The following is a 12576-nucleotide window of genomic DNA, read 5'->3' on the forward strand; positions in this document are numbered from 1 at the left end:
CAAATCGGAATTCAGAGAACATGAATTTCCTCATTCAGGAAGGAAGGATTAAAATCAAACACCCTCCAGTGGTTGCATCTAAAAACTGCATAGTTGTCCCAAATGGCTTAGTTGTAAAAGGAGTCTTCCTGTGTACCACTGAGTACCCAGGATCCAAGTCCCTGCTCAGTCTAATTGTTGTACAATCTCAAAAACACTAAAATGATCTTCTACGGACTATAAAAATCTCTCTTCTCCCTAATAACATCATCTTGGGTATTTTTATTTTGAGTTCTTTAAATGCCAGGGTATATGAGGTGACAACCTTCTATTATCTCTTATGTAGCGTGTTATAGTCCTCAACTAAAATCTTGTAGTTTTGTGCTAGGAAATATGGCTTGTGTAAGCCTCATACCCCATGGTCAAGGAGGACATTCAGACCTGTCTGTGATACACCAAAACAACTAATCAATTTCAATCAATTTAGCCAGTCAACTAGCTGACTCAATGAGGTGTAAAATAGTCTACCACCTGTTTGGCTAAATTGACACAGCAGGTTGATTCAATTGGCCTGTCATCATCAAAATAGACTATCTGAGAGAACTAAGAGAACACAGTTTGGGGATGCATCTCTCTCACTCTCATGCTCTCTGGGTCTCACTCTCACCCATGCACAATAGCTGCTTCTTTATATAATAAGCAAGTGTCATCTACTGAGTCTCAGGTAAAGTGACTCGCCTGTATTCCATGTTGTCCCTATTTCCTTTTCTGATGTGCACAATGTTGAAGCATTGTTTTCCAGGTCAGAAGAAAGATAATCAAATTTGATGTGTTCGGACATGAAGGGTGACATTTTTAAGTCACTTGGGTTGATAAAGACTGTCTATTGTGGTGCCAACAATTTTGTAATGCAATAAGGCAGAAATTGAATCCATATTGAATCCTACTGAAGGTGACTTGACATAGAGTATAAATTCCACTTTGGTAATGATATTACTTTAATACAATTTAGTACACTATCACTCTAAAAATCGATGTTGCAGAATTTTGATAGTTAACAAGATGCTCTTGGCAAAAATGCAAAAAGTGCATAGGAATCTAAGGAATTAAACCAAAAAATAGTAAAGGGATATTTTTGATATTTCATTAATGATTGCTCAACCTCTTGTAGATATTCTTTCTAATATCTGAAAAAATAAAAGTAGTATACACATTAGGACTGAAACTATTCCTATTAACTACATTTTTTTTCTTTCAGCAGAAAGTTCCTTGTTTAGATTTCACATTCACTTTGTTAAAAAAATGCCTTTCAGCTACTGTCATGCAAAAATTAACATTTTTACTTATTTCATTCTTATTATTTCCTCTTGTCTTAAACCAATACTATTAAAACAATATCAACAAGCATCTATGAAGCATCTACTGAGTTTAGGTATTTTGGTAGACGATAACAGGTGTATGAAGATGAATGAGAGACAGTACTTGCCCTCATGGAGCTTATAGTTTTGCTGAGAAGATAAGACAAATAGCTGGAACACTACATTAAAAAAAGAAAATAATACAAAATATCACAGGAGTAAGGAGTACAAAATTTATAGTCAAACAAGTGATTATACACCACATACTCTAGGGCTAGAGAAATTATTATGGACTTTTCACAGAGGCAGTGTTATGGAGAGTATACATAGTATTTGTAAAGGTGTAGGAGGCTAACATGAACAAAAGTGTTGCACCAGACTGTAGCAGTGTTTAGCTAAGGGTTAATGGATATTATCCTATAAGAAATGGTGAAGAATTTAAGGTTGTTGAATAGGGGAGAGACATGATCAAGGAGGTATACATATTAGTGGGACTAGATGCGTAAGAGGAAAAATAGGGAAGGCAGAGAGTAATCAACATTCAGGAATGAGGTGATTAGGGCCTATACTAGAATGGTGGAAGTGGTAATGGAAAAGATGCAATGGGCACTGGATTTGGGAGAGAGATACAAAAGAATCAAAAATGACTCTGAGGTATCTGCATGTTCCTTGGGGCTCGATCAATGTAGAAGTGGTATTTAAAGTCATGAAAATAAAGGAAATTACAGAAAGAAGCGAGGAGAGGACCATGGGAAGAAATTTGGGGAAATATTACATTTGTAGAAAGTAATATACCAGAAAATATTGTCTGGTTTCTTTCTATACATGTGTAAGTGTGCATACTCATGTGCAAACCCAAACATATACAGAAATGTATGCACACTGAAAAAAGAGATGAACAAAAAAACTCAGTTGTTTCAATTTGTTTCCTGTCAGTTTAGTGACCACAGTAGACTTCTGATAATCTGAATAAAAGTTATTGAGGAATAAATAGCGTGATCTAGAGGAGTGAGAACCGGAATCAAACAGATATAGGTTCTTATTCCATCTCTACCATTTGCCAGCTGACTGGTCTTGGACTTCTTTCAGGCCTTATTTCCTCATCTGTAAGATGAAGATAACAGTACCTGCTCTTTCTCCACATAGGGTTATTGTAAAGATGAAAAGAAATAATGTATGTGAAAATAATGTATGTGAAATAATGTATGTGAAAATATTCTATATACTGTGAAGTACTAAATATATAAGCTTTTAAATTTTGTTAGCCCATGTGTATAAATTACCATATTCTGATTTGTGGTCACAGCTTAATCTCCCCCTCTCAAGGATATTAATATAGACATGCAAATGAATTCTAGCACTTTTATGTTCCCTCAATGGCATTTCAAGCTCGAGGGCAGAGACCATATCTTTTCTGTATTTACCTCACACTTTACTGTGTACAGTACACTGAACAGAAACAGGAAAAAAGTATATATTTTTACTTGAACCTGAATTTATTCTGTAAGCTCATATATAGCTTTCAATATGTAGCATAATTTAAAAGTAGCACTCAAGCCTACATAGTCTAGAACTTCTTAAAAAGAATTTAAATACACAGTGAAGGTGCCATACGCCATGGCCTCACTTTCATTTTTAAGTGGATTTTCTTCTGCAAATCTGGAAATGAGTATTAAAGCATAAATTCAGAGTTATTAGTGACAATGATTGTAGGTATAAGTAGAAGCACAATGACAGAAGACCAGATTTGGAACTGAAATGCATTGAAAATCTGAAATGCAAAAAATCTGAAATGCAAAAAGTCTGAAATGCAAAAAATATCTGACTTATACACATTTTTTTAATGATCATCATTTTCTCAGAACACTAAGGCAATATAATAAAGCATACCATTAAAGCACAATTTAAAAACCATACCTAAAATATAAGTGAGAGTGCCTTTAAAAAAAATTTGGATGCTAGAAAGTCAGAACACAGGTATTGGGGAAAAATTTGAATTTAATAAAATCTCCTGTAAGAAAAACTATCTAAATACTTGGCTCTGACATATGAAGTCTCCACATAACTTAAGTGAAGCCAAACTTTTAAAATACAAAAATTGAAAGTACTTACTTCCACTTGGAATTAGGTCCCTTTCTGGGATGAAGAGTTTATATCCATAGTGTTTTTCTAGCACATCTGGCAGTATTTCAAGAGCAAACTGCTCTTCTTCAGGGTTGTCACATTCCAAAGTATCTTGGTCCACTTTTGTGTAAGAGAGATAGGCATCATATTCCTTGTTGTCTTAGAAACAAAGAAAACAAAAGGGTTGTATGTATCATTAGGTTCTCTTTAAGTACTAAATGTCTATAATCATTAACAGGCTGGAATATGCACTATAATTAATGACTGTCATTAATAACTGGAAAAAATAAGTTACATGCAATGCTATAAGAAGTCTAGTACATTTCAACATAACTTAGTTATAGTCGTAGGATATGAACTGAAACTGTTATGCAGTGGGCAACATATAGTCAGGACAGAATAAAAGAGAACTATTATTTGTGACTTTTGGTGTGAATGATCAGCTCAGTGTGTTTGAATGCAGGACTAAATAGACTCATGGATTTGAACTCTTTCTGTGCCAGTTGGCTTGGCTCTGTTACTCGGTCACAGACTATACCTTGTTTGCACAAATATGTGTAAGAGATCCAAGAGGGGCTGGGCCCTAGAGTGTGGAAGATCGAAATAATCCAGCCTCACTCCTGGAGACACTACTTGTAGCACATGCCATACTTCCAGTTGGTTAGTGTCGTCATCCTTATATACAAAATGCAGTTCATTACCAAATATTAGAGACAGCAGCTGGGTTTTATACAAGTGCATTGCCTGTTATTCTTGTTCAATCCATGGCCAACTAATTTGACACAAGCTACCAAAAGAACCCTTTGTTTCAGAATATACATCCTTCCAATATTGCCAAATTAGGTTTTCCCTTCACACATTTAGTCAGAGGGTTAACTGTGCTTTGAGAATGTATTTTTCTTCCTTTGCTATATTGGCTCAGAGCCAGTCTCCCCAAAGAGAAAATTCTCTCTCTCTCTCTCTCTCTCTCTCTCTCTCTCTCTCTCTATATATATATATATATATATATATATATATATGCAGTTCTTTCTCAAAGTATTAGTCCCCACTGGTTTTAGAAGGAACACATTGGAAAAGTTATATTGGTTTTCAAAATTCCCTTATTTATAGAAAAAAATTTAAAAGTTAATGTAATGAACCTAGACTCATATGGAACTATTAGTATTTTTTAAATCTAGTTACTTACAAATAATAATTTTAAAAGACCAGCAAACATTTCAGGATTTGTTTCTAAAACACAGAAATATTTTCCATTAAAACAGACCTGATTAGAATATAGCTAAAACTTGACCAAAAGTTAATTTACAAGATGAAGCAGCCACTCACTTTCCTATACCACTAAAATGTGGTTCTACCTGCTGAAAGAGGAATATGTGATAGGCATATAAAGAGATATAAATACCCTATGGTAGGAGTACGCAGCACCCCCTGACTATCTAGTGATAACTGAGGCAGGATTATATTGTTCTAAGTCTAGTAAGATTCCAGGCTTCACTACCCCCACATGAATGGGACTCTGCTTATTTATATTAAGATGGTGCCTGAAGCCAGGAGGCTTCTCTTTAGCCTGTCCTCTATCTGGAAAAGACTGCTGTGAACCTTGGTTGGGTACTTGATTGCCTAGAAGCAGATGCACATGAAGGACTGCCCTGATAGTTGAGATCACTTGGCTTACAAATGGGGCACATTCTGCTGTTATGCATAAAACGCCACTTGGAAGTGAGAATGTTCATAAGCAATGCTAATGTAAGAACCTCCTGGTAATCCTAGCACCTCTGCCCCTGTTCCAATCAAGCTCAGGATGCACCTGCAGGCCCTTGACTTTCTCCAGCTATAATTACTCACCTGGGACTGAGAGCTGCCGATGATACACAGCTGGAAGAATAAAATAGGCCAAAGGACAAACAGATCCATTTCTATGAGCAGACTGTATTTCATTGTTCTTGATGGATGGTGTTGCTGCCTCAAACTTCATAATGTTAGACTAGACCCTAGTTTCCTCTGACTTTGATAACTCTATGTTACAAACCTGAAATGCAACCACTTATTAATTCATTCAACAGTGATTTGTTGAGCATCTATTATGAGCTAGCCATCTGCAATGACTACCTGACTCTTTCACCCATCTGGCCAGAACTTCTAGACTCATGCCATATTGCTTGTCCTGACTATGACTATTTGCCCTCCAACCATGCCTAATCTCACATATCCCTGGTCCTATCCTTACTTGCTTCACCTATATTCTAATATAGGTGATGCTACAAAGACTTTTTTTCCAGAAAATATTGCTATATTTGCATATCCCAAGTCAAGTTATGAGAAAGAAAATGGATATCTTTGCTATGTGTTAACACCCAACACATCTGGATAACAAATTGTACATAACATTCTAGAAACACATCATTCTTTGGAAAATGGTTGCTTCTGTTTTCAGTCATGTCCCTTTAAGGTGAACTAAAGGTGAAGAGCTTATGGTAGCTGGCCAGAGCAGGAAGAGAGCTCTCAAGCCACCATGTCAGATGTCCCAGAAGGTCTAGGATGCCAGCTAGTGAGCAAGCAGTGATGCAGATGCAACAGTTTTAAAAGTGCACTTCAGCTCTATGTAGACAGCCAAGAAAACCTCATGAAGAGCCACAGCTGTTGCTCACAAAGAGGAGCAAGATGGATAGAGCAATATCAAAAATATGATGCAAATAAAGGTTAACAGCAAGTCCTGAATATTGTTTTAAAACCGAATGGCAATTCAGCAACACCACTTTGCTAGGTGAGGCTAATGAGAATTCCTCTGTGTTAAATCATGCTGACTAAGTTCAACTGAGGAACCAGAAAACAGCACGATGGAGACAAAACATTATAAGGAAGAAGGCTCGCACAGTGGTCACCATAGGTATGCTGTTACCAATGAAGAGAGAAGTTATGACAAAGGGAACCAAACTCTCTGTGGAAGAAGTTTCCTGTTGTCACACTGTCCTTTCCATTTTAAAATCTCATTTTAATCCTGTTCACCATTAGGAAGCCATTCCTGTTTACAATGTAGTTCTTCTGGGGCTCTGCTAAACACAGTGCTAAATCCTTAGCTTCTAAAGTGCAAAGACTGTGTAACTTTGTTGATTATTGTGTCTCCAATGCCTACTATACTACCAGTGTGTGTGTGTGTGTGTGTGTGTGTGTGTGTGTAGGGTTAATCCAGGTGAAGAATATATGTAAGTATATACATCATTCATAGTGCTTGGCACACAGTAGACACTTAATAAGTATTTAATGACTGCATAATTCAAAGATCAAATAAATGAAGCAATCATTGATGAAATGAAATGAATTATATCAAAAATGTTTAAGAAGTCAGTTTGATAGATTTTATTTTATAAAAAATATGGCATTTTTATAAGAACTTTCAGGAAATGCTACCATAGATATGAATCCAAGAGAAAACATGAACAAAAAGTACATGGGTAAAACTATGGTGTGTCTATGAGATGTCAAAATATTTAAATAAAGAAATGAAAATTCAGTAGGCTATCCAGCTGACATTTGGCATCATGAAACTGGATATTTCTAGAAGGGCTTTAATATTCATTTATTCATCCTCACTACATATCTGCTGACTTTTTAGTATTCTATTCAGCTAGTACAGAGATTGTGTGTTTAAAGTCCAAGTTTCCATGTAGGAATATAAACTATTTTAATTTTCCTTCCTGCTGAAAATCCTTGAAGTTCCCCCCCAATTGAATTTTTCCCTAAGATAATTGGTTTGGAACCAATACACACAATTCTCTAACCAAAATGCTCTAGATTACTTGTCATCTTTGGCCACATGGGCCACATTGGCGATATAGATGCAAAATGTCGTATGATATTAGCATGAATTTAATCTTACAAATATGTACTACAACTGATCAGTTAGTCTGGATTATTGGATATGGGTGATGAAAGTAATTATTTCAGATTAACTTCATAAACTATATCACCTCTTGCAGAAAGTATTAACAAATTGCTTGTAATCATGACCTAAAGCAAATGAATCAGAGCAGACTCCCTTTCATGTACTTTCATATAGACAATGCATCTTTAACATTCCCAGTTAGATACTTTAGCCATTTGTTGGCGCTTGGGAACCAGTGAAATTTTCCTCAATAGCATATTTCATCTCATTATTTTATGTGTGCAGGTTAAGAAGTCAGATCTTTCAATATTAATTATTGTATACAGAAACTGAAGGTAATTGACTACATTTTCATACATATTGTTGGAGCATGTAATTATCATCAGAACAGGCCCTAATTTCCCATATTGAAGATATATCTAAATAAGGGTCTTTGGTACTTTTAAATAGGCTGCTATAATCATTAGGTAAATACACTGCTTTGATAATGAGCATGCATATGTATTCACCAAACAGCATTTGTCGAATTTACTGTGGAAACATAAAAGTCAATTAAAACACACTCATATCATTGTTCATATAATAGTAACAATAAGACCAAAATCAAAGATTCTTCAAAAATTTTGATGTTACATTCACCACTCTGCCTTTCTCCTATCACTATATAAATAAAACAAAATCATAAACTGCTCTCCTTTGAGGATCTCAAAACAAACAAAAGCTCTAACTTTCATTATTCCAATAGAATGAAAACTAAAATTTAAATCTGGCTTTTTAAAGTAATGACTTACAATTGAACTTCTTTTTTATCTTGGCTTACCTAAGGCATTCCATACACATGTTTCCAAGGCTTATAGTAGTTTGTGGGTGAGGACTGTATGCATAAGGAGTGATATGTAATGATTTCTTATTGATATTGATTGGAAATATGATAATTTGTTCTCTTGAAAAATTAAATCATTTTTGAATGTTCAAAGAAACAAGGCTCAATACAACGTTTTGTTGATATTTCATATATAAGATTTTCAAGGGCCATAAATGGCAAACAGAAGAAAATTATAAGCCACATTCTGAATTTTTTTCCATTGAGGTCACCTTTGAGAATTGTGCTACAATCATACAATATATATCAGTCCAGATGTACTATGAGCTTTAAAATGAGTATCTCCATAGCTTTTAATATGTTTTTTGAATAATTTGTTTTTTTCAATGCCAGGAAGAGCTAAATATGATCTGTGCCTAAATTTGAATTTTCTGGAAGAAAAAAATGAAATTGATTCTTAATTTCTTTCTTAATAAGGGAAAGGGCTTTGACAGCAATTGTTTGATCTCCTGACCAACTAATATCTCCTTGTTAAACTATTTTTTTGGAAATAAATTTCAAGAAATAAAATTATTTTAAAGAACACCCATATATTCTTTACCCAGGTTCATCTATTAATATTTTCTCCCCTTTGCTGTCTTTCTTGATAGATTAATACCATTTTTTTCTGAACTATTTGAGGGTAAGTTGCATTAGTCATAGCCTTTTAACTCTAAATTTTTCATCATGTATCTCCTAAGAATAGGGATATTCTCTTACATAATCACAAATTCATGCCTTTTAATTGAATTTGAACAATAAGAGATAGCTTACCATCTGCAGTTTCATCACCTCCAAAATGCTGTCGGTAGAAGAGCATCAATTCAATATTGTAGCACTTGTAGATGACCACGAGCAATACAAGGAGGAGAAAGATTGCTCCCAGGCCTCCTGCAAGTTCAATTTTGTAGATTAAATCTGGAACAAATAAAATAAGCAGGAAAAGGTAATTAAATCAGCAACACTGAGGAACTTCCCATATTTCTAGTCTCTAAGATGTACAACCCATTCTGTTTTTCTTTACAGAAGATTCTTGCTTAATGCAGTAAGTAGATGCATTCTTGATACATTTGTGTAAATCAATTTCTTGTTAAATTAACTCTTTTCTAAATATTTGAAATTTTTTACTGTTGAAAGTGATGTCTATCTGAAAAAGAATAGTCTCTCCCACTTTGTTTTGAACACATCTAGACCTCACATGTATACTTTTGCTTTAAGTGTACTTCAGGAAACTATTAGAGCTGCCTTTTACTGGGTTCAGGTCCAATATTTTGTTGTTTCTGTTAAATTATCTTTTGGCTTAGCAAGATTACAATCTAATACTTCTTAGGCCACAGGCCCTATTCTTCTACAGGAGAACAGCATCATAAAATTATTCTCAGAATCAAATAAAATCCGATGAGCCTACAGGATTTAACTGTTTCATTTAACCACAGTAGAACATAATCCAATAGAAGGTAGGCAGGGGAAATTAGCTTATCCATTTCCCCTACTTATCTGAATAAATGACTATAATTTGTATGTGATATAATATGCCCAATGGGGCTAAAAGAGAATGAGAAATCTAGGCTAATCACTTGGCCTATTCAGCCAACACCAGGCTACCTGATAGCAGCCTTAGGCTTTTCCAGTGGGGCACCCCTAGAACTCTGAGAGTTGGAACAATTAAATCAACACATAATGGAAGGAGACATAGTATATCCTAGGCCCAGGAAATAGTGACTTACATGTAGCTTAATTAGTGATATTAACAAAATCTAGGGTGTATCATCAAAAGAGGGGATAGCATCATGGAATTTAGAGAAAGGGGAAGTCAGAGAAGAATTTAGAATATGAATTCAGCAATGTCGAGAGGAGAAATGCTGAATCTGGAAGACACTAGACCAGAGATATTTTCCACTGTGTGACAGGGAAATTCACTGGTCTCAACATAATACAGATAAAACTATCTTAAAAATTAGCTAAGCTCCCCTTAATCTAATTCCACAATTACCAAGTGATTCTTTTATTATTAATTCAGCTTACCATGTAACTACAAACTGAAAAAGGGAGTGGCATTTTAGTTTGTACATCAGTTGCTTATGAGTTTGCTTGGCAGCAATCAGCCTCCCTGGATGGATCAATTCTGGGGTACTGACAAAATCAAATTGATGACAATGACAGACTGCCATTCTTGAAGGTCTCTTGACAGTAAAATCATGAGCCTTTCCCTGGGATTGTCCCTTGTCTCTATATAGGCTTATTGCTCAAGATGAATTAGGCTCAGTATAACAATAAGATTAAGAAAAAAGATGAACATATATAATATATACTACAAGTAATGTATATTATAGATAAAATTTTCTACCAGTCTACTATCTATTCTCTAAGTAATCCTTTAGGGCAAGAATTGTTGGTCCAAATTCATCACTGAAGAATCTAAGACTCAGTAGTTTAATTCACTTACCCAAGGTCATACACCTAAGAAGTGGCCAAGATGGGACTTGAGCCCAGATATTCTAACTTCATATTTAAGGTTCTTTTTATTACACCACAGTTTTGTAAGCTCCTCTGGAAAGTGACGATGAAATTCCTTCTCCCTCTTCCTCCATAGAACTGTTGGTAATGCTTTTCAAGAACATGTGACCTGCGGTGAATTTTGGATTCTTCTGCCCTTTCAATTCCAAGGAAAGAAGCTAAACTACAATTGCCAGGCAGAATGATAGGGCCGAGCAGATCTCAGACAGTTTATTGGAGGGTATTGAAGAATTCTGCAGCTATATCAAGAAGGAACGAGGGGCTCCTTGGAGTCCAGCATATGAAAAGTTTTAGGTTTTGTAGGGAGATAGAGAGTTTGGTATTTAAAAGGAGGTGGAGTAATAGAGAAGATGGTAGTGGCCAGAGACAGCATGGCCAATGAGGAGAGTCGCTGAGTAGAAATGTAAGAAATATAAATGTATTCTTTTTCAGTAAGGAGAGAGGGAGAAGGATAGAAAAAAGAAGGGAGTGAAGCTGTTGTGAGAGACAAAATATATTAATAAGGAGCATTATGAGGGGCCACATAATGAGTAGGGATAGGAAATTGGAATCTATCTCTGTCATGCCTACTGCAAGAGGTGGTCATTTGGAAAATTAAGCCACAAAATTTCAGGTAAAAATAATCCTACCTCATATTAGCTCTGCCTCCTGCCCTCCCTATAGAAAATGACTCCCCAGGAACCACTGCCTGTCTCTATGTGGTTGGTAAGGCAGGCTTGCTTATGAGACCTCTGTGGGGCTGCAGTATCACAACCTTTGCTTGTTTTCTTACTGTTTTATCAATTATGCATTCTTTTTTTATTCAAAAAAAATATCAAGTGTCTTTATATTTTTTAACATCTTTATTGGAGTATAATTGCTTTACAATGGTGTGCTAGTTTCTGCTTTATAACAAAATGAATCAGCTATACATATACATATACCCCCATATCTCCTCCCTCTTGTGTCTCCCTCCTACTCTCCCTATCCCATCCCTCTAGGTCATCACAAAGCACCGACCTGATCTCCCTGTGCTATGCGGCTCCTTCCCACTAGCTTTCGGTTTTACATTTTGTAGTGTATATAAGTCCATGCCACTCTCTCACTTCGTCCCAGCTTACCCTTCCCCCTCCTGCTGTCCTCAAGTCCATTCTCTATGTCTGTGTCTTTATTCCTGTCCTGCCCCTAGGTTCTTCAGAACCATTTTTTAAAAAAAATCCATATATATATTAGCATACGGTATTTGTTTTTCTAGCCAGTGTGAAATTGACAGGGCAATATGATTTTTTTTTGTTTACTCTGAAAACTGAATTCTCTTTGATCTTAGGTCATTGATTGACTTGATTCAACATGTTTTTCCTGTTGTAAAATGTTCATTTAATGTTGTAATTTTGTTAACTCTCTGTCTCTGTCTCTCTCCCTCTGTCTCACTCTCTGGTCAGAACAGCTTTCAACTGTTTTCAAAGTCACTGAATGGGATTTTTTTCCAGCAATTTCTATGTTATTTACAGAGTAGAGTTGCTATTAGGTAGATGGAAAGCTTCAGCAGCAGGAACAATTTGTGCTCCCAAGTAGCAGACACCTTTTTCAGCAGTAAATATATGGAAGAAAACTGTGGTGTGAAAAGTACCTTTGTGGTTTCGGGGTCCATTTTATAAAAATATCTTTGAAAGATATTACCTAGTGATGGCTGTTTACATTGAAAACTGTGGACCGAGTCCCTGAGACTCAACCAGTATTCTTTGATTCAGCACAGGCAGTCACATTAAAAGGGAAACATGTATCCTATAATCAGAGGGCAGAATTGCCATCACCCAGTTGACACCTAGCTTTTCTTTTGTCTTCTGTTTTCAACTGCCATTTTCCATCTCAGC

The 12576-nt window shown here is 35.7% G+C and overlaps 1 protein-coding gene across 1 annotated transcript in view; it reads right to left on the reverse strand.

The window, feature by feature from the left end:
* IL1RAPL2 (interleukin 1 receptor accessory protein like 2) overlaps window positions 1-12576 on the reverse strand; it is a 1145014-nt gene that overhangs the window by 11030 nt on the left and 1121408 nt on the right. The window contains exons 9-10 of the mRNA XM_060292358.2: window positions 8981-9124; window positions 3450-3620 (exon numbers count right to left, since the gene is read on the reverse strand). Of these exons, the coding sequence (XP_060148341.1) occupies window positions 3450-3620; window positions 8981-9124 (315 nt within the window). The remainder of the gene's footprint in view (window positions 1-3449; window positions 3621-8980; window positions 9125-12576) is intronic.

The sequence above is a fragment of the Globicephala melas genome, chromosome X (assembly GCF_963455315.2).
Source record: "Globicephala melas chromosome X, mGloMel1.2, whole genome shotgun sequence".
Classification (NCBI taxonomy): Eukaryota; Metazoa; Chordata; class Mammalia; order Artiodactyla; family Delphinidae; genus Globicephala; species Globicephala melas.